At 44.7% G+C, this 23,320-nt stretch overlaps 1 protein-coding gene across 1 annotated transcript in view; it reads right to left on the bottom strand.

Moving 5' to 3' along the window:
• Positions 1–18,479, bottom strand: part of LOC149341687 (uncharacterized) — a 280,304-nt gene extending 261,825 nt beyond the window's left edge. Inside the window, exon 1 of the mRNA XM_089542011.1 lies at positions 17,937–18,479. Within this exon, the coding sequence (XP_089398137.1) occupies positions 17,937–18,015 (79 nt within the window). The 5' untranslated portion in view covers positions 18,016–18,479. The remainder of the gene's footprint in view (positions 1–17,936) is intronic.
• Positions 18,480–23,320: the final 4,841 nt, after the last annotated feature.

Genomic DNA, 23,320 nt, shown 5'->3' with positions numbered 1-23,320 from the left:
CTGTCAGCTGAATTTATCTCTTTGTTTTCCGTCATGTTCACTCGCTGCGTCCCCCCCCCCCCCCTCCCTCATTCCTAAAATCCACCTACATAGAAGAGCAGAGCAAAGTAGACACCGGAGAGCACAGAGTAGTTACCTCTTCGCCGAAGTTAGCGCCTTGCGAGGGGTCGTCGCACTAAAGGCAGCGATTGGTCATCTTCGCTTTTATGGCCACCCTCACGCCTAACTTTGTTCCAGCGCACGCGCTCTTTCTTTGTGCCCGCTTCAACTGTTCCTGCCGGAGCACAAAGATGCGACATCGTAAACTCAAAGTAACTCGGAATGGCTTTTTGACTCTCGCCGATTCCCCGTGCGCGCGAGTCTACGCTTGGTGACTCCCCCGTTCACTGCTCCCTGGCGGTGTGGTTCGCTTATCGAGGCAGCAACGGAAGGGGGTTTAGCTGGAGCGGATAATCAAGGTTGGAATGAAGCATCTGTGAAGAAGTGCTAAGAAAGCCTGGCTCTGAAATGTCACCATAACATCGAATGCATTAATTTATTCATTCTTTCATTGTTCTTTTTTTTGGTCTTCGGATCTCTTAGCGTCGACCTCAAGTTCCGTTTCTTTTTTTTTTTTGAACTAATAAAGTTTACCTCCTCCTCCTCTATTTTCCCTTTTTAATGGTTTGGTTTATTGAGGTTTAACGTCTCGAAGCAACCCAGGCTATGAGCGACGCCGTAGTGAAGGGCTCCGGAAATGTCGACCACCTGGGGTTCTTTAACGTGCACTGACATCGCACAGCACACGTGCCTCTAGAATTTCGCCTTCATAGAAATTCGACCGCCGCGGGCTGGATCGAACCCGCGTCTTTCGGGTCAGCAGCCGAGCGCCGTAACCACTGAGCCACCGCAGTGGGGCCAATTTTTAACAAAATGCATAAATACAACGGGTGCTCAAACTATAACTTTAATGTTTGTTACGGCTTCGCTAACGGTTGGCAGAAGAGCAACGTAAAGGGAAACTACAGCGCTTCTTTGAGAATTCGACGACATTCAAGGATTCAAATGTAGGGCGAGAAGTGTAGGTAAAATATGTCCAGATTTATTTTCGGCTATCATTTAAAATGGTAATGTATGAACTGAGTGAAGTCGCGACGATCTCCGGGCTTCTTTTAAGAGCATCAGAGAAGGCCGCCGAGACTAGGCGATGACGTAACTGTTTCAGAACTTTCAAATTTCCGCTCCCTTCGCCCACGTGCTGCTATGCATCGTCCGATGAATCCAAACAATTCTGCTCCGCGGACATTACCTTCAATGGTGCTCTTCTTCTTGTTTCGAGCAAACGTTTCTGCCACGGCAGATGAGGTGCCTCGAATCAGCTTTTGGATGCTATTTTTTTTTTTGGAGAACGCAAGCGGAATAACACGTTCACATCAATGCTTGCAATAAAACTGAGAACATTTGAACCATCCGTACCCTCGTCTGCGTCATTCGGAAGAGAGCTACGACACAGGCAGAGGGGAAGCGTGCGTCACGCGACTGGTGTCTGCGAAATGGAAAATACGATGTCTGGCGAACCGAAGCATGCTCCGTTCCAGGCGCTTTATGGCAAGAAAAATCAAGTAAAAGAAACATTTGGACGACAGACAATCAAACACTCGTTTTCGATCCGCACAAAGAAACGTTCGTGTATATGCATATGAACCTCTTCCATCACATCTAGCTCGCTCGTCACTGTTTCGAATCAGCACGAAAGGCAAAGCGACCTGTATGTAGCCTATTGCGTGAGTACACCGTTCGTTTAAGTTCTATTTGATATCGATCCGCGCTGAATAAACTTTTTTCTGGGAACCGGGTGAAATGGCATTGCCGCTTCTTTTCCTCCGGTTTTATTCTTACGGGCCTGTCTAGTCAACTAAAGTTGAAGGCATTTAGCCTGATATTCTGGACCAATGTTGCACGTTTTTGCTGTTTTCTGAAGCAAATTTGAGGGTTTGTGAACTAAATTAATTGATAATGTGTGCACCAGTCCTATGTTGTAGTTCAGATTATGCCCGGCCACTGTGGTCCTTAGGTTCTGGTGCACTGTGGAATCTGTAAGGACCCCGCAATCACATATAAAACATCGTCTGCGGGCAACGCCGCTATCTAATTTATTGGAGAAAGCGTACAAGCAATAACCATAACTATTGACGAAGTTCTCGAACTTTTTAAAGCAAACCCGCATAAAGCGTCCTTCAAATAAATGTTCACCCTACGCCGCTTTTGTTTCCTGCCCTTAAAAGTGGTTATCAGAGCAATACTGAATACACCTCTTTGCACTATAAACGCGACTGGAGAAAAAATGGAGGAAGCTGTTCTTTAGCGCTCTCCTTTTAAGTGGCAGAGTATGCTACCCATGCCCTGGGGTCGAATTCTATCACTAAACATACGGGATACTTACGGTTTAAGACGCCAATTCCCGCCTCAAAACGTGCGAAGTTATATCAGTTGCGAAGACGTTGTCCGAGGTTTGAACCTCCTGCGTTTGCTAACCTCAGGACCTCCACTTCCGCGCTTAGAAGCCTCCTTCCATCGCTAACTGCATCATGTTACTAGGCCTTGCGGTGAGAATATACCTCCCTTGCCAACAGTAAAAAATCCGCATATTTTATTAGTGATCAAAATATAATCCCTAACTTCGACAGCTTACCCTGCTTTTAAAAAGAAGACAACTTAGCCCTTTTTAGCTCCCTAAAGGCGTTTTCTTGTTTAGCGTTCGGAAATAATACCCCACTTCAAACTTCATCTTCGATATTACAAACTGATTACGTGATCGAGAGAACACGAAGATTTCATTAATATACGGTTTAAAATTTCGGTCTTGATAATTTGTAGCCCGATATAAACTCCTTCATATGTGACTTCTCCTTCGAGTTCTTGCACTCTTGTTTGCGTTTTACTTGTCGTGTTTCAATTGACTGCGACGGGGATTTCTTGCAACATTGTTTCAGTCACCGTTTCCAGGAGCACAACAACTTCAGCAGCATGGCTCCCTTGCCACGTCGAGTGCATCACAGACTGGCTCCGAGCAAACGGATTTCACTATTTTGGAAGACAGGCTGGTAGGCAAGCGAAAATAAACTCCCATTAAGTTCGACTGTAAGTTCAGACTCTGCTCAGGCTCAGAGATGTTACACAAAAAGAACTCCTTGAAGCACAATAACTACATCGCTGTTCACGTGCGCGGGTGCGTGCGGGTACCGGTACCTTTTTCTTTTATCGGGAATTCATATCCTGACGGTATAGAGCCGAGCATGTTGCAAGAGCGTTTTTTGATATAAAGTTCCGAAAAGACGAATATTTTATTTATAGTTGTCGAGCAAAATAATGCGGTTATCGTGTTTTAACCTGCGCCAAAATGAAAAGCAGGTCATTAACTCATGTTTCCTGGGAGGTCCTAAAGAGCCTCATTCTTTTGGAAAAGACGAAAATTTTCAGCCTTACGAACAGCCAGAGAAAGTTGCTCTTCCAGAGGTAAAATAAATGAATGAAAAAAGCTGATCCAGATGTTACTGCTAAATCACAGTGGTTCTTTGTAGTTAATTACTGTCTAGTTAGTATTTCGATCAGTGGTTACGGCTTGGGCCCCATGTTTTGACTGCCGCATACATTAGCCTTACAAACTGTGCAACCTGAAGATTACCACGCAGTAACAAATATATTCGCTTACTTGCCCTTTTCTTCATCCCCCTGAAAGTAGAAGATATTCAGCATGTAATGCAAATTAGCTTCACTCGCCCAGCGTTACGGGCAGTGACCGTGAGTGCACAAAAAAGAATCATTCTTTGCGCTTTACAGCTCAATGACTAGTTGTACCCCACTATGCTGTTAAATATTTACAACTGGTTAGAAGCTTCCGCTGCGCATCGCTCCAATCCGCTTGTATCTTAATTATTCCGATAATTGGTATTTTTTTTCCAAGTCCGATTTCAAAAGAATACTACTCTGCGTGTTTCCTCTCGTTGCTTTGCAAAGCGGAAGCGGAAGTTAAGTACAGAAAACATAAAGCAAAATAATTTCATAAACATCAGAATAAATGGCATAGCCCAGTTAGCAGTGGTTCAGTCGACTAAGAGAGGCAGCGTAGCTCGAGGTCGGGATTATGCGTCGGGGTGCTAGATCCGCCGCTGGTGAACGAAACGGCGGTGCCAGAATTGCTGAGTTCGTCTACCAACACAATCGGCCACTTGCTTTGCATTTCGTACCTGGTACATAAAACAACCAAATATTCCTTTTTTCATTTACGGAGGCAGTAGGCCTGCATTGATTAGGTAAAAAAAAATGTGACCCCACTCAAATATTTAAACGCCTTGGTGAAACGCATATAAACGTAAGCATATAAACACCGTGGTGCTATTTCGCTGCTACACGGTACGTTGTAGGGCCATTTTTAACGTCCTCATAACTTGAGAGTAGATTGCCATTTAAACCATTCAACAAAGCCTGGAGAGCTCATTGGTACTGGACAACTGAGATGGTAAAAAATGAATATCCCACTATACTGGCTCCTTCGATGAGGTTTCGCGCTGCATTTTCGTCACTAATAGCATGTAACTATTCTGTCCTAAAAAGCAAACCGGCGCATGCAGCTTTTGTAAATGGTTGTGCAAGTACGGGGAAATATGTGTAAGGGGCACCAAAATAAACCGCGAGAAAATTAGCCTCCTGGGACTATGCCAACTGCAGATCTGGTAAACTGTCGGCGTTGTTGTAGCCTCTGCTCGCTAGCCGCACCGGAATTCGTATGCGGACAAGATATAAAGAGAACAAATAAAAGTACTCTTTAGAAACAATAATGAGAAGATATGGCATTATTTCATTTTTTTTTTTTTTTAGCCAGCGTCCATACGCAATTCGTTGCTTTCGAACATGACCAAAGGCTTAAGTGGGCTCCAAAAGAAAAGCAGCAAGCGCAGCCGGCTGTTTTCCGGCTTCAGTTGAACCGAACTTCCGTCGACTTTAAAGACAGTGGGAAATATCCGCGTGACAAGCGTTCTGTGACGTGCGATGATGGAAGGCATGGCTGCCAAATCAGACACAGGACAACACTCGTCCCATGCAGCATCGGAGTGGTGTACGCCTTCCCTCTTTCATGTGGAAAGACTTACATCAGGCAGACAGGGCGCTGGTTTAATGAGCGATTAGAGAGCATGCGCTAAATGTAAAGAATAAAGTTAACAGAGGTGCGTATCTTGTGTCACACATTAATGATTGCAGCAGTTGTGCTCTGTGGTACGAAGAGACGTCGATTTTTGGCAGCACAAAAAATGAACACGTGCGGCTAGCCCTTGAAGCTTATCACATTAAGAAAAAAGCAAGACTGCATTAGAGATACTTCCATGTCCCTTTGCACAACAGAGTATTAGTTCCTGTGCTCGCGTCGTTGTTAACTTGCCTCGGATGACTTGCCTATTTTTCACTTGCTTGTGCAAGGGTGGCCAAAGGTATCAAGAAGAATAAAGGAATTGTTAGTGTAGCGCCTGTTCTTTTGTTTTTCTCTTCTTTGTAGATTGACTAGTGTTCGCGCTGATCCTTCGTGATAAGACTATCATGCACCAGCTAGCCCCAACCAAAGTTTTATTGAAGCTCTACTCTAGAGCCGCGTTTAATTTCTCCGCCTTTCGCAGGTTGGAGTAAGATGACGTTTGATAGTTTAGTTACGAAAGATACGCTGTTTTAGAGCGTAATAATTAATGGTGAAAGAAGAACAGCGTGTGTTTCGCGCATACGCTCTTTTGACCGAGTGCGCGGCGTCGTTCGAAACACTTTTCTGACTGTACTAGACACGGTCGCCAGTTGAAGCCGCGGCGTCGACCTTAATATCGCGAAAACTCTATAGCATAAACACGATATATTCGTTGTGCCCGTTCCACTGGACCTTATCAATCATGGCCCACTGCAGTAACGATGGTAATCGCACTACACGATGTTAAACGCGACACCGACATCGTGCTCGTCATCGAGGCAGACAGCCTCGCACACATAACCGCCCTCGCGGAGTTCTGCTACTTTCCCTGCAATGGTAAGCACCAGCGAGGTTGTTAACATCCTTTCCGCGGTGGCTCAGTGATTACGGCGCTCGGCTGCTGACCCGAAAGACGCGGGTTCGATGCCGGCCGCGGCGGCCGAATTTCGGTGGAGGCGAAATTCTAGAGGCTCTTGTGCTGTGCGATGTCAGTGCACGTTAAAGAACCCCAGGTGGTCGAAATTTCCGGAGCTCTTGACTACGGCGTACCTCTTAGCCTGAGTCGCTTTGGGACGTTAAATCCTAATAAACTAAACCTTTCTAGTTTACAAGAGCTACGTTCTTAGTGTTACCTTCGCTATTGAGACCGGTAACCTATCAATCCAGGCCAATTTCAGTTTGTCGTCAATATCCCTTTAAAAGTAATAACGGGACAACTCTGAATCGACTGAATTCAGAGTGAGTTGCCGCCTCGCCGCATAGCGGCGCTTTCGATGGCGCCTCTGCTCGCAGCGACCTAGCTTGAATGTGCTATAAAGAAATACATGGCACGTGCCCAGTAACATCATTATCGTATTGGACACCGACAACGATGGTTAACGGCACATTTGTTGGAACTGAAAAGTCTCAAACGAATAAATCGATTATGACACGAATTTTCCAATGGAAACTGCTGCAATATCATTTCCTTGAATTGCAGTCACTAAGTGGGATTATCGATCTCCTAGTGGTCGAGGAGATCGGCTCCTGCTGTATACCAGAAATTAAAAGTGTCTGCTGCGTTATCGGTACTCTGGCGGCGCGTTCGACTGAGTGCACGCCGCCTGGCACGATTTTGAAGCCTCTGAGTTGCAAAAAAAAATGAAAATTGAACTTAAAAAAGAAGAGGCGCAGCACCCGTTTCACTCCTAGGCGGACACCTAAACCACGCCATGAGAGAAGGCAGGAAGGAGGAAATGAAAGAAAGAAGAGAGTAAGTGGTGCAGTAGGGGCGGTGGCCGGAAAAGGTTCAACCACCTGGGGTTTTTTAACGCACAATGACGTTTCACAGTTACATGGGCATCTTGCATACGGGTAGATTGTGTGCTGAGATTACATTTATGCCATGGAGAAAAAATCGGAGAAAAGAAAAAAATTGTGCACTGACAAAAAGTGAGCAATGCTTGCTACAGCACACTGACAAAGGCGTGCTGTGGGTATCAGGCAAATAAATAAAAAAATAATTAAAGAGGATACAAGCGGGGTAAAACGAGAGAGAGAGGCAGCATAGGCTTGTGATGCGCCTACATAACCGCGACATGTATGTGCACATTAAGCACCGAGAGGTCGCTCAAGCGCAGTCGAAGCGATATGAAGCGATGTGCAGTGCGGAAGGTAAGCAGGAAATTTGTGGGCGTCCAAAGAGAAACATTAGCGCGGAAGGTTGTCTTTGATGTGTGACCACCGAAGCGTTTTTAAAGTGTGTTGCGTAATACGTAACAGAGTTGGGTGGAAGGAAGTTGGGTGCGAATTTTTTCTTTTTAACATGCGTTTGAATTATATATCTTTTCATGGTCTTTCATCCTTTTGCTATTCAGTAGACGTGGACAGACAGGACATAGGGTCAATGCAACACAGGACACCAACGCACAATCATTGTCCTGTGTGGGATAATGCCTTAGTCCGGCCTACGCCCATAGAGTAGCAGGAAGATTCAAGACAATGCAAGAAACCAACTAGCCCAGTTTGAAACGGTAAATTTCGTTCCGTGAATTTTTCATGATGTGTGTAAAATAGGCGCTGCTGACAATACCAATAAACCTTCAGTTGAAACATGAAAATTTGAAAGAATTCGAAAAAAAAAAAACCCAGTTTGAGTCTGTGCTTCAGAAATTAAAGAAGCATTTTTCACTGCAACGCCGAAAACAGCCCACAGAAGATATTGATGTGACAAGATCACTCAGCTAAACTTTACATATTGTTATGTTCTGTTCTGTTATGTTAAATTATCTGTGTTGCAGTGTCCCAATGCTGAACATAGGCTATGAGAAACACCGTAGGAGAGGGCTTCAGGAACAATTTCGAGCACATCGTGTTCGTTGCTTGCACTGACAGAGCATAGCACACGGGAATTTTCGGATTTCGGCTGCAACGAAATGCGGCTTGCACGACAGTAGTCCGGCCCCGAGTCCTTGGGCAAAGCAGCTGAACGTATAGCCCAGAAGCACACTATGGCGGGCCGAACCTCACATTTTAGCAGAGCCTTAATCTTCAAGGCTGAGTTCAGTTATGCTTTGAGTTCCACGCTGATATCGGAACAGGAAATGAGAGCACGGTTGTCGCGGGGTTGAAAGCTTGGATGGCAGGACGCAGACGAACCTCTGTCAGCCGTTCACGCTCCGTGGCTAGCGGTACAACCAGAATACAATAGCTGGAGGACAACGCAATCGACAGCTAGACGAGATGCCATGACATCATCAAGAATAATCTGATTGGAAGCCATAAGCTGCTCGACGCGGCGGGTGCGCGTGCGGTAATAATTAATACTCATCCGAACGCGGCGGGCGTGTTCGTTACGTACGTGCGTATCCATGTGCAGAATCGTGCTCCACCTCGCTAATTTCACTCAGGGCGTAACCGGTACTCATTTCTACGAAACGCCGCCGAGACGAGAGAATGGCGTCATTGTGCGCGCGTTTCTTTCTCCTTTGTTCCGAGCGTCCTTTTAGTGCTCACCCGGCATCGCAGGCCGCACAGAGACGGCGACAAACGAGCACTGTAAACTTTCACGTCGTCCTCCGCCGTTTCGGCCCGTGCTGTTCAAAGATGGATGGCAGCCGTGACCGCAGTGGGGGGCGCGGTCAATAGCGCTGTCTGCCAGCCGGCCGCGCTGCCTTTGACAATGAGACCGGCCAGCTCGCGTGTATAGAGTGGAAGCCGCGCGTTTCGGGAAACTTCCGGAGTGCGGAAGTGGAACCGCTTTCTCAAATACCCGGCGCTGCGAACAACGCGCGCGTCGTGCGCGTCAACTCTGCGGCGAGCTCTGCTGAGTCTCCAGGCACAGCGGGCCTTTGTGCTTCGCTTTTAGTAAGCTAGGTTTGATTCAAACCACGCATCGTTGGCAGCCCTACATGTCCTGTTCGGTGAACGCGTTTATACGAAATAGAACAGCAAAGAAATTTTAAATTTCTTCGGCTACGCGTAGGAGATCGTATACATAGCATTATCGATGATAGTCTTTTCAGGTCAGCAACGCAATGAAATGATCCGGGAAGCAACGATGTTGATCCCTAGGCTCAATTGCCTTGCAATCATTTGGATATTTTAGGTGTTCAGCCCCCCCTCCCCCCCCCCCCCCTCCCCCACAGGTGCGAGAACTGCGGATTAATTTCGATCACGTAATGTCCTATAACACGCATTCACACCGCACAGTGTAGAGCCGGCTATCCATTTCACCTGCGCCGAAATACGATGCCGCCGCCATGAGTTCGGCTGCTGAAAGCCATGGCCACTGAGACATCACCTCTGGATTTGTTCTTGCTTACTGGCCATGTTTATCGCTATAACCGGGATGGTGGTTATATCGCAAGTAAACTTCGTGCATGTTCATCTATGATTAAATAACGGTCCGCCAGTTACTTGAGATATCAGGTACATAAGAGATTACGTATAGTGTTTAAACAAGATCTCCAGCGGCAAACAACCGAGGCCGTCGTTCATATATGAAAATATGTTGTACCATTATTAGTGATGGACGGATTCCGTTTGCAAAGAACGTTCCTGCTGGCACATTATGTATGGACAGTCCAAGTTATGCATGAACTGTATAAAAGAACCCGGAGGCACCTGACTGCCGATGACGAAAAAGACCTTGGGTTAAGTAAGAGGAGTCACAAGTTCTGTCTTGCGAAAAAAAAAAGCGTGTAAGAAAAATTAAGCTGAATAATTGAAGGTGCAATATTTATCCTTGGCAGTTCCTTGCAACTAAATTTTATCCAACAATCTCTCTCGTTAAAATTTTGTTTTGGGTGAGTTGGTGCATATAGAGCATGTAAAAAGTTTTAGCGCAAACGGACACAGACCTGTGTGTGTCGCTTTTGTCGTGGTTTGTGTCTGTTTGCATCGAAACTTTTTATAAGATCTCTCTTGACTTATATCTCAGGGAGTGACGCCTTGCCAATGCCATGTCCACTTGCTATTGCCTTTAACCTTTCCCTCCGCTATCAGAAGAATGGCGCTAATGGGTGAATCGAAAAGGCTTCGGCGCTGAATTTACTCACTAGCAGCTCAATGGCTGCAGAAAGCACGTGGAAAAGTCGTTATAAGAAAAGAAAGAGAACTAAGTTTGCACCAATTCATTAGCGGTACGTGGCGCAGAATATGGTGCGCTTTTGTCTGAGAGTTGAACACCAATCCACATTACTCACTCATTGGGTCAACATGCCCAAGGAAAGAGATAAAATTCCTGAAATCGTGCGATTCATGCATTGAGCTTTCATCGTGTGGGCCAAGAATCATTGTTCATTTGATCTGCGTTCTCCAATTACTGTGTGTATAGGTTGGCACCTTTTCTTCAACTCCGGATGTTAGAGAGGTCATTAAAGTGAATGCATTCGCTTAATGGCTTTTCTTGACTGCATTTTATTAGTTAACATGCATTGAGGACGCACCATTTCAGAACGTCTTCTGATGTACAGTGGTGAGCAGCCTTGTCTAGAGCGCTCGGGCGGTGCACTTCCTTGCAAACAAATCCAGATTTTGTGGCAGCCTCTAGGGTCCAGCTGCAACGCTTGCACGGAAGTAGCGCCAGATAGCCTCGTAAACAAAGCAGGCACGAAAACTTTGCCCTGTAATGAGGGGCTGCTCTCTAATTTCGGTTTTTGTTACCAAGTGCGCACTGCTCAAGCGCTCTAGACAAGGATGCTCACCACTGTACGTACGGTTGTATCGTAATCGTAGTAGAATGGCCTGAGGGGCGAGTTCGTGCATGATGAAATGAACGGCGGCGCAACAAGGACACTAACAAGAGAGGGGACACCACATGCGCACGTGGTGCGCATGTGCTGTCCCCTCTCTTGTTAGTGTCCTTGTTGCGCCGCCGTTCATTTCATCGTAGTCGTAGTGTTTTCGTAAATGCTGTTTGATTGCTTATAAATGTGAACTTTAATTTTTTTTGTTAAACGAGAAAGCCTATTTTCTAAACAGAGGACTTGAGGCCAAGTTATCAAGAGAGTCCTGGCTCTCCCTATATGCTGATGAATTATCCGACTCACAAACTTCTTTGGGCAGTGTGCGATTTTCAGCCTTTGAAATGTGGCGGTTTAAAGTTTTCGCGAGATGAAGGCAAAAAAAAAAAATACCTTGCTACCATCGGTTGAACGCTAAATGCTCCAGAATATTTAATACTATTGTTATCTTTATTTGAAATGTACTGTTTTACTATTGAATTAGTATCATAAGTTAAGTTACAGCATGTCAGTGGAAAAGCATTGGTTGTCATGCCGACCACACAGTGACAGTTAACTCAAAGCGGGCTGTGCCCAAGAATTTGCAGCAGCGGGAATTGCAACAATAACTTGCGAATTAATCACGATAGGGACAATACGAATGAAGTTCTGGATTTTGTTGGTATTTGTGCTGTTGTATTTAAACACAGGTTGGTGATTTCAATTCTTGCCATGTTTGCATGCACAAACGTATTTGTTCTTTGAAACGTATTTGTTCTTTGTTTGTGGAACAGTCTGTCAGAGGATGTTGTGCATGTTGACTGCATAGAACAGTTTGGAAACAAAATTCGCGAACTTTTTCGTGAACAGATCTGCCTATGAATGCGCAGTGCTCTGTGGCAGTGTTGCTTTAAGTGACTTCACTTTAGCTGTTAACCAGCACGTCTACGCTGTTCGCAATGGTTCGCTCTTGCCTGCATTATCAACTCTGCAATGTTGCCTTCAGCTATATTTTGTGCTTTTTTGCTTGGTTTTTATTTCTTGCTCCAGAATTATCAAACTGTGCTATGCTTTTTACTGTGTTTTGGACCGTTGTGTTTTTGTGTTTTTTGTTTGTCTGGTGTCTCATTCCTTTATGAGCCTGTAGAGGCATACAGTATTTCTAAATAAATAAATAAGTAAGACGACAGCAACAACTTTTTTTTTTTGGCTGAGTATATTCCGAAAGAATTCAGTACAGCTATACAACATTTCGGGAAAGAGCAGTTATATTAAAGCAGACACAGAGCGAATGAATTCTCTTCAATGTTGAAGTGCTTCTCTCATGTATTTCGACGAAAGATCAGTAGGTTTGGCTGTTGGATGAAATGCTAATGCCAATGTCGTAGCCTTTCCCGCAAAGTTCTTACATCAGTCTCCTTAACTCTTTTTTTTATATATTCGACTTCAAGCTCAGATCTCCTTTCTCCTTTTGCTTTATATTTCCCCATTCCTTCCCCGAGCACAGGGTATACCAAACCAGTTCCCTGTCATGGTTAGCTTTTCTGCCTTTCCACCTTTTCTCTTTCCAATGCCTGAAACAGTCACACTGTAAGAGCCGAAGTTATTCCAGGCCAAGTTTTGATGCGAGTGAGTTCATGCTCATAAAGCCAACTTTTCTCAAAGAACCAACGTTGGCAGCGCGTGTGGCGATTACGAACCTAGCAGGTGTCTGCAGCCTTATTTTGTGTTACAGGCGATGCGTTGATGTCCATTGTCAATCTCATTGTAACTCGAATAAAGGCGCAAAAACAAGCGCAGAAATAAGAGCCGACAAACAGAAACTATGCGATGCAAACCAAACCAAACCACAAAATTATGAGCACACATCAGTAAAATGTTGTTCTCAGCTGCGCGTTTTCAAAGAGCTCCCGGTTCCCATTTCATTCTCCGTTCGATACGACTACGTGGGGTTTTTTGAAGACGCCTATCGGCACGAGTACTGTATGTCTGGCAGACAGAAATGTGGGTTCGGTGTAACTACCTTTTGCGAGATTTATGGCGTTGTGCGCGTTACTTCAACCGCTACATGGCCTTCATGATCCACGCCGCTTTCCCGCCCTATTCACAGCTCTTGTTTGGCTTGTCCAACTTCGCGGACCCCGCGCGTCACGCAAGGGGCACACAGCTCGGGAAAACACGTCGCACTAACGCAGAACAACGCTCCCGCGCTCAGTGGCTTTTAACAGCATGACGCGCTTCAGCTCCCATACACCGCGTGATCGGCCGATAGGTTAGAGTTTACTATAAAATAAGAACAAGGCGGTCAGATGTGCGGGGTTGTGGCGACTACACTTCGTTGAAGAACGTAATGCGGCACACCGTATCATACAAGAAGCTGCGCATTCTTTTAACAAAGAGGTTGGCGCTTGAAAGTTGACCAGGAAGAAGATGCATTACAGGCTAAGCGTGTGTGTTCACGGGAACCATAGTTTGAGACAGTGAGTGCTCATATGCATGTGCTTGAAAACGTACCTTAGAATCAAATGATGATATGAAATGAGTGAGCATGTTTTTTTTTTTTCTTTTGAGTCAAGTATCACGCAACCTTCTTTTTTTATATATAAACTACGCAAAATTGGCGCTTACTGTGACTGTGCCATGACGTTCTGAGATAAAATCAGGGACTTCCACAAAAAGCTCGCTAAAAATCTCCCCCACCCCCTTAAGCACCATTATCCCAAGATAGAAGTGGCAATTCTAGAAATGGAACCATTGCCCGAATCATCTATCGTAAAAAGACTTTTTGCCGAGATTGTTCTTTCAGGAAGCTGCGCTGAGAACTCCAGTTCCTTCAGGTCTAGGTTACATGCTCGCATAAATATTGATTACTAGCTGCACTGGTATCAGTGCGCTGTTTGTTAATGCACCACGTGTAAGCAGACGACAAGGAGATTTTCTCGGTCCTCGGCGCCTAACTGCATTCAATGTTATCTCGGCTTCTCGCATATTTATTTGACTTCAGCTGCAGCTTTTGAAACTCTCACGGCAGGCGGCCATTCGCGGCGCCGTCTATTCTATCAGGGATTCTTGCAATATCTCCAGTAAGAGGAGTTCTCTTCATTTTGTAACTTCTTTATCTCACCGAGGGGACATTTTTCGACAAGTGCATTTTCTCATGTATAATAGCCGGCTTCCATTTTCTGTCGCACATACTTTAAACAACTAGGGCGCAGGCACCGGCCCACGCATGCCTCGTGTTTAATGTAGGCCGAGAAATTTATTCTCTTGCGAAAACTATCCACCCACGACGCCTTTGGCTCAAGTCTGTGCAACCTACGCGCTCCGCTCACGCGACGATGCGTCAAATCCTGGTCGAGCTCTGAACTCTACACGTGCCAAACAAGTACGAAGGCACTTACCCGCCCACATATATTATACAGCTTGCATTGATCTCTTTAATCTTCCGCACGACACTGTTTTCTCTTTTTGGCTAACATGATTTTTATTTTAATTGTAAATCTTGGGACTTGAAGTACCGAAGCGACAAATGAGCTATGAGATATGATGTAGAGAAGGGCCCGTGATTTATTTAGATCACATGGGGTTCTTTATCGAGCGCTTACATCACTCAGCACGCGGGCGTTTTTTATTTTGCCTCAATGGGAATACAGCTACCCCAGCCAGGATCAAATCGCACGAAGTTAGGATCTGCAGTCGAACGGCAAAGGAACTGAGCCACAGTGATTCTATAGAGTATATATCAGTGAACTGGCATCCATGGTTCTTCTTGGTCGATGTATTGTTAGGTTTGATCAATTTGCCGGCGTATCCATGGCTCATACGTTGTATTCAGGCTTGTCCTGCCAGAGATGACACCGCGAAACTTTTCTGGACACATGGCTTGCTTTTGAACCTAGAAATACCGCCTTTGCGGCACATCGAAGTCTTGGAACGAGACGACGAGTGTTCTCCTCCCAGTGAACAGACTTAGAGCGTCAGGGGTGTAACAAGTGTTCTACTACAAGGCTGAAAAGTAAATTACTGTAATTTTCGGGCTATAGCCCACACCTGGTTTATAGTGCGCAGGGCTGACCTGGTGGAATATCTTAATTACGGTAGTAGCCAATAGGACAGAGTACTTAACGCTGTTCTTTTCGGACATATCACGACCTTTTCTACACATCCATGCGTCACTGTCTTCGTGCGGGGCAAAACACCCGGCACTGCACGCATTATGAAAGTAGGTATGAATGTGCGCGTGCAATTTTTTTAAAAAGCAAATCGGCGAACAGTATCCTTCAGAATCAAGATGCCAGTAAGTGATAGTAAGAGCCCGCAAAGTCAGTCTTCTGCACGATGGCTATGCAAGCACAGCTAATGTTTGACTGCATGAAAACATTATTATACTAGGAAATTTTAAAACCAATAATAGTGCATAGTTTGTATTTCGCCTGCGGAGAACAAAATTTTACATTTAAGCCTGTGTATTCCTTGGATTGTATACCGGACGTTACGGTATGTGGTCTGAAAACGCTTGACCATGGGCGTAAATGTCTCCATTTAGCGTACTTATTTCTAGGAACAAGAAATTCATTACCGCCGAAAGAAATTCTTCTTTTCTGGGATATTACGTGAAAATTTTGTCATCGAGGATCCGGGTATCAGTCTTGTAGAGCAACGAATAGAATGGCTGTGCGCAGTTCAAGCAAAACTAGTTTAATAACTTAGTATCGAAAATACTTAATAACAACACAGCATTCATCACTTCCCTACGCTTTTGCAAAGCTGCTTATTGAAGTGCCCACCCGCCATTTAACGTAAATTGGTTTGGTTTGGTTGGTTTATGGGGTTTAACGTCCCAAAGCGATTAAGGCTATGAGAGACGCCGTAGTGGAGGGCTCCGGAAATTTCGACCACCTGGGGTTCTTTTACGTGCACTGACATCGCACAGTACACGAGTGTCTAGAATTTCTCCTCCAAAGAAATTCAGCCGCCGCGGCCGGGATCGAACCCGCGTCTTTAGTGTCAGCAGCCGAGCACCATAACCACTGAGCCACCGCGGCGGCAAAACGTAAATTCACGCGCTAATTATTTCAACTAGTGTCAAAACGAATCCGCATAGCTTTATGCCCATTTCCACAGTTATATTACGCATAACAAGTGGAAAAAAAATGTCAAGTTGTATAAGACACATTTTACTGTAAAAAACATGATTTGGACTTAAGATTTTGCACGAAGCGATAACTCGTTGTGCAGATGATGCAGCAAGCATTGCGAATTCTTGTACTGAAAGGTAAAAATGAATGGTCGTTATGAAAGAAGGAACACGCAGGTGTCGAGACCAAATGATATGAACATTGGCGAACCAGTGCAAATATGTTACGCTGTCGATGATAAATATAGTTCGTTGAGCTTGGGAAATTTAATAAACATGGGAAGTCACGCGAGACAGGTGGGTGGACTTTCACCGGGCTGTAAAACGTCTCCCACGCAGTCATAAGGAATATAAGCAATTATTAAAATGATTAAAACGCGACGAGATGTTGTCACCAAAAGCACCACAGTTTACTACAGGAGATGCGTGAATGGTTTCTCAGCTGCCTTCAATAAGGTTACGTAAAGTTGTGCCAGCCAGAACTCGCAAAAAATTGCGCCATTATTTGCCAGGGAAAATTGTGAGTACGGCAGTAGCATGTGTAGACCATCCATCGGCACGGTGGATAAAATAAGCAAGGAGCCCTGTACAAGTAAATGCCTGTCCTTGAAGCTAATCGTCGACGTTTTTCTTCTTAAGCTGGATAAAGTGATGAACGAAACGTGCATTCGCGTACAGGTTGTTGATGTATCTTGAAAATAAGTGTGTTCAAACTGCAATTATATGCATTATGCCAAGTTCTAGTCAGATGTTTCATTGACTGCGTCAGTATAATAAAAAAGAACCTGTCAATTTGACTGTACAGCATTCACAACCCTAATATAAGTTGTCACCCTAATGATGGAAGCAAAGCAGAGCTGTTGCCTGCTATCAACACAATCTGCTTGAGGTAAGCCCATCTATTTAGCTGCGAGGCCGAAATAAGAAACGTGACAGCGCGTAGTCTGGAGAGTGGGCGGCGTGCTGAGCCCACAGTAGTGCTGTCATAGCCATGTATTTTTCATTTATTATTAAAGAGTGTATATATATATATATATATATATATATATATATATATATATATATATATATATATATATATATATATATATATATATATATATATATATATATATATATATATATATATATATATATATATTTATGGCCAGAGAGAACATGAAGAATGAAGGCCTCACGAGTCACATCTTTTACGGACATCGTTTATTTATCCAACAGATTTGGTCGATGGTCGGACCTTCATTGACGATATAACTATATATATATAGCTCTGTATATGTAGGGACCCCTTCATTCTTCAAGTCCACCCTGTCCCATTGACGGACCCATACAACTATATTTATATAGTTCAAGAAGCAAGGCATTTTTCAATGATACCTTTATTGTCGGCCTGTCCATCGGGGCCCAGCTTTTATCAAGACTTGATCAACCACCCCGAGCTCCGGTACAAAACATCGGCAATAAATATCGCATTGAGAAATGCCTGCCGTCTTGAAGTTTTACCAGCGGGAGCCAGTGAATCATAGTGTGTGTGTTTCAATGTGAACGTCTATTGATTCACGAAAACTTTATCTCAAGTCGATCTGTTTGCCCTATATAGCGTACCATGCTTGTATGCGGCAGGAAGTCTCATGTAACTGTGGTAATGTCTGTGCAGTGAATTGTTTGTAAAGAGCTGCATCGAGCTTGACATAGGCTGTTTGCCGCTAGTCATCTACATTTACACATTAGATGGCGTCTTTTAGAATACTAAATTCTTGCTGGAGCAGCAGTGGTATGCCACCTTATACTTTGTTCATAATCCTTTAGAAACCTAACAAGAATGGAAAAGCGAGGTACGCCTACAGAATAACAAACAACAAAAAGCGCTTGCAGCCCCAGAACTTACCGTACGACGAGACGACACCGAAGAAGACGAGCCACCGCAAGAGGAAGAATGACCTCACTGTTTCTGAGTTGGAATTCATGTTCACAGAGTGCAGCACGGGACGAGTTGTCTCACAGAAGCGAGATCCGCAGGTAAAGCACTGGACTAGGACACCCAATCACTCACGATTCCACGCATCAAGACAACACTGGAGAAGAGGGTGACGAGTACAAAGCGGAGGAGAGATAAACGGCTGCAAAAGCAAAGAGTTTTTTCTCGAAGATCTCCTCCGGCGTGTTCAGCCGTGCATCATTTCTCGTAGCATAACTAATCCGCCGCAGATTACTGCCCAGTTTTGTTGAGGACAAACAGGAGAGAATAATCTTCGTGTCAAACGCCGACGGTCGACAGAATCAGCCACGAGAGGAAGGGGAGCGTTCGTCAAAGACTGGGAGCCGGTCGCACGTGAGGCGCGCGGGTGAAGCACGCTGTCCTGGCAGCGGCGTCCGCACGCAATCTGTGCCTCGTGTGAGCGCGAACGGGCGTCCGACAACCACGCGCCGCGGGGGCTTTGAAAGCGACTGGCGGCGCGTGCGCTACGGCTCGCTCGAACATCGCGGCACTCGGAGCGCGGGGGAGAGCAGGAGGGTGCCGGCCGAGAGGAGGAGACCGCGTACTCCCCTTTCTTCCAACCTCTTTTCCCTCTTGCACTCCCCTTTCTCAGCGTTGCGCTACCTGCTCCTCCTCCTCCTCCTGTTTCGCGCTCACTTTCCTTTCCCTCCCCAACACGGCGTTTCCCGGGACGGGAGCCCCCGCAGTGGCGCCGCGCGTCGGAGTCCCGCCGAAACTTCGGAAACTGCCAGATCTACACGCTTCGCTATCTCGCCTGCTGGTCGGACTTGTCTTGGGCCCTCGCCAAACATTGCGCCGGTCGTTCGGCGAGGGCAAATATTGGGCCCGATCCAGTGTGAGTGCGTGTAGTTTGCAGCGAGCGCTATTGTTCCTCCTGTTTCATGGTCACTGAGAGAAAAAAGAGGAAGTGAGAGAAGCCGCGGGGACACACTTCTGCTTTGCTCTTCCTTTATCAACACTGACGCACTTCACTGTGACACTGTTAGTTTCGTGACGCGGTTGGCAAACAGACAGATTTTACTAACGTTAATTTGGTGGGCTCATTGTCACGTCGAGTTGAAAATTACTGTATGCTTGTAAAGCTGAATTCAGTGCGACTAGCTTAAATTAACCATTTTACTTTTGTTTCGTTTCGATTAGTTATAAGAGGATATTCGATTCGATCATTTTTTAAACCAAGAAAAGCAGGAACGTCTGGGTCTTGTTGTATTGTGAAACAGCACGCGCAAAGTACGAAAAATTCCGTTCTGGCGTTTTTGACATCTATGTTCACTTTGCCTGCCAAGCTGTAATTAAAATCACGGCTTATTGTTTAAATGCGGTACAAGAGCGTTTGCAAAGAATTAGTGCCTTCAGTTGTCTCCCTACAAGACAATCAAGAAAAAATAATCTCGCGCATATGCCATGAATTTGTGCTGCATAAGCGAAACTGTGGTATTGCGCTGCCCACGGCGGGTATTTGCGTTGCTATCGCGCGCCGCCAGCAGCCGCAGGCGCTTATCTCGCAATTAACACAACTTAGATTTTAGTTAACTCCTAACCACTCAGATTCTTACTCATGGTGATCGAGCACTCCCACCAGTTATAAAAATTATTTCCAGAAGGAAATTGGCACGCTTAACTTGAAATTAAGATAAGTACTTTTTTTTTGTGTCTCTGCCTTGACGAACGAGTTGACCGTTCTGAAACCACTTAGAAACGAAAGTAGTTCTAAAGAGGTTCTTTAAAGCCATTAAAGGTGATTCTATATTGATATATAAAATACATTAATGCCGCAAAAGTATCTGTGCGTGATAAAAACGCGATGCAGTCACCTGGACCTTTGTGCAGCACTAAAGACTAGATTATTCGATGTCTTAGGCAACTAATGGACTGTTCTCGAACACAAGTCGCTGTCCCCAGTGAGGTTTTTGAAACACAAAGACAAAACTGCTTCACGATACTAATGCAAAAGTGTTAGATGGCTCATCGACACGAATACCCGGCATCGCCCAAAAAAAATGGCGTCACAAAACCCACGATTCGTAGAAGCGATGTGACGTCGTCAAAGACGAGAGAATACGAAATGTTGAACAGTAAAAGTACTAGTTCTTACAACTGTACCAACTCCAAAGATATGGATTAGAACTAGAATAGAAATAGAATAAAATTGGAATAGCATTAGACTACAATTCTAATAGGATTAGAATCGAATTGAAGCAGGATTGTAATGTTCTATTATTCCTCGCATATAAGTCCCTTGAGAGCTTCGTAATTTTCATTCGTCGCCTCTGGTGTCAGCACGTGGATGGCCTTTCGAAGCGGGAATTATGAGGTGCAACGCGAGCATGGTCAGTGCAAAACGTCTGCTTACTTGATCTCTCTGAGGCAACCAGTCACGATAATAGATGGACGTGTACGTATCTCAAAACGAATCGACATGTCGCTGTCGTCAGAGCCGCATGTGCGCAATTTCCACAGGCCGCTCTCAAGCACATTAATTTCAATGCCCTGGCTGCGAAATAAAAGAAAAGCCAGGTTTCATTACTGCAACTTCAGGTTGTTTTTCATATGCATCGTATCATTATTCATGCCTTGGTGGGCAGAGACGCATTCGTAAGCCGATGGAGCACAATTTTGCTCTTGTTTCTATTCACCGACTGGAAGGAAAAAGGGATGTCGTCCGCTTCTGACCTACATAGCCTCCCAGAAAAGCAGGAAGTCGATCCGGAGTTGATTCAGGCACACCAACCTTTGGTTCTTTATGCGGTTGCATTGAAAGAAGGATCCTATAAGATGATTTACAATTCATTTGTTATCTCAAGAGGGCATTGAAATGCTAAGCTTGAGATAAGAGATATATGTAACCTATAGAATTCTCCTTAGTGAAAGGCTATTTGTTACAATTCATTTGTTATCTCAAGAGGGCATTGAAATGCTAAGCTTGAGATAAGAGATATATGTAACCTTAGTGAAAGGCTATTTGTTGTTTGCGCGTTGAAATGAATGTTTGCATGAAAACAAGAGATAGTTAACGCAGCAGCCCGAAATGTTGTAGAGTATGCCTTTTCTGCAGTCAACATCTGCGGGCCATTTGCCGAGGTGTCCTGTATGCAGAGTATTGCACAAAATTTGGAACGCTGATATCTTAGCACTTGTGCACTGGTATCTCAGTTGACTGGTCGGCTACTTCGCCTTACAACCGTATAAGGTGTTTGCACCTTATTGATAAGTTGGGCGTCAGTGACGTGGATGTCGGAACGGACACAAAAAGGGAACCGAATTTTGCTACTCAACGCCATCAACGATGTGTTGCGGTCCTGATACATGAAGACAAAAGTCTGCACATCTCTATAACGTTTGGTTGCCAATTCCTCATAGACCAGGTGCCCCTTCTAAATATAACCAAACTTATTAAAAACACGAAATGTCCTAGCAGCGTGAAGCCAACTGAGTGTCGTTCATAGTCGCGTGAATTATCCTGCAGTAATTTTTCCGTTCTTCAAAGTTAAGCCTAATTAGCTAAATTTTAATTATACGCTTAGGGAACAAATTGTCATTTAAAAGTTGTAGATCGCTTTGAACTGAAACGTTTGCACCAAGGTACCGTGTACGTAAACGGAGTTTTTTTGCAGGCATTCAACATTACTCGCGCTGTAAAAAAAAAAAAGGAAAAAAAGTTTCCACGTGACAACGCTGCCCCTTGAACGTCCTAAGATGTGCCTTAGAGAAAACAAACCATTTTTTTTCTGAAGTGCTTTTTTCAATGAAAAAAGAAATGTATTTCTGTTCCAATATCCTGTATCTGTACCTAGTGTATACTGCCGCCCTACCCCTATCCTTTCTTTTATCGCTCCCCCCTTTTTTCCCCCTCTCATTCCTTCTATTCCCGCTAGCCGCAGCTCAGGTGCTTCAGGTTTCGATGGCAGATGCCGCGGCTAGCAACATCTTTTCCTTCCATTTTCATCTTTATAACAAATAGCCGCCAACAACAACTCCCTGATGAGCCTTTGCGTGCACATTGGGGCAGAGATGTGAGCCAACAGCTGGCCACGTGACAACTTTTTTTTAAGGCCAACAGATAAAGTTGCGTGAAACGTACCTTGCTGGAAGCAACGCTGCTCTCGAGTTTTCGAGACGATCTAAAACTCTTCCATTGAAACTTTGTTCCTCAAGTCAATAATTAAAAAGGCAGTTAATTAGGCTTAACTAATTAATTAGCTTTGAAGAACAAAAAATACTGCAAAGTAGGCCACGTGACTCTGAAGAACCTTCAATTGGTTTCACTGGGGCTAGGGCACTCCGTCTTTTTTAAAACCTTGTTTACATTTAGATAGGACACCTGGTATTTAAAAACCCACTCGGCGTAAATCTTTACCCCCCCCCCCCCCTTTTTTTTTTCTTAAAAAAGCGTTACAAGATAGATCAGCCTTCTTTCGTAGCTTGTGTGAAACGTCCTGCACTCATGGGAATTTGGAAGCAGATTTTTGACAGAAAGAACTGTATGCATTCCTTTGCACGCGGTGAAAGATTTCGCGGGTTTTTGACGCTCTTAGCATATGCGAAAGGAGTGGGCGATGTTCACGGAAAGGCGAGGACGAATTGCTTAGGTTTTGTATCATTTGAGTAAAAGGACTACTGTAGAAGGGCGCATTCAGAAACTTTTAGTAATAATTGTGGATCTGCACTGGCTTATTTAGCGACGTAGCAGAAAGCAAAGGAAATGCTGCATGCTCTTTCGGTGAAATTGCAAGCGTTCTAGCTTAAAATGCATATCATCCTCATTGTCCTTTGTTATGACAAACATGTTGTTAAGGCAAGGGGCAGTGCATTTAATGAGCTACTGTGACGCTATGACGTTGCGGCGGAAGCGACGTCCCCAAACACGTTTTGTGCGACCCGAGGGGCGCCCCCAGTGCCTCGCAGAATTTCTGTCTTTTTAATTATCACTAGACACGAACAACAGGAATGCGGACACCAATAGTGTGTTTGCTATCCGCCTCCCGTTTGTCCTTGTCTTTCGGCAGTTAATATGCCCGAAGATCTGATCGACCAACTATCCGCACTAAACTAATATTGTGGAGGGGTTAGTAAAAAAAAAAAAATAGAGCCATCCCAGCCCATGCCAGTCAGTAGAAAGAGCTTAATTTAATTAGAAGGGGAAAAATAATTGATCTAAAAAAACTTTTGCACACCTGAAAACAAAACAAAAACAGGTAAAAATGTACTATTACCATCGGAGCTGCTTTCATTGGAAGGGCTATTACAAAGGGGGTTATTGTAAGGGAAAAGAG

Source organism: Amblyomma mixtum, chromosome 5 (genome assembly GCF_055824585.1).
Source record: "Amblyomma mixtum isolate Tamu chromosome 5, ASM5582458v1, whole genome shotgun sequence".
Classification (NCBI taxonomy): domain Eukaryota; kingdom Metazoa; phylum Arthropoda; class Arachnida; order Ixodida; family Ixodidae; genus Amblyomma; species Amblyomma mixtum.
The sequence above is the reverse complement of the archived record's forward strand: the minus strand, read 5'-3'. Positions and strand labels throughout refer to the sequence as shown.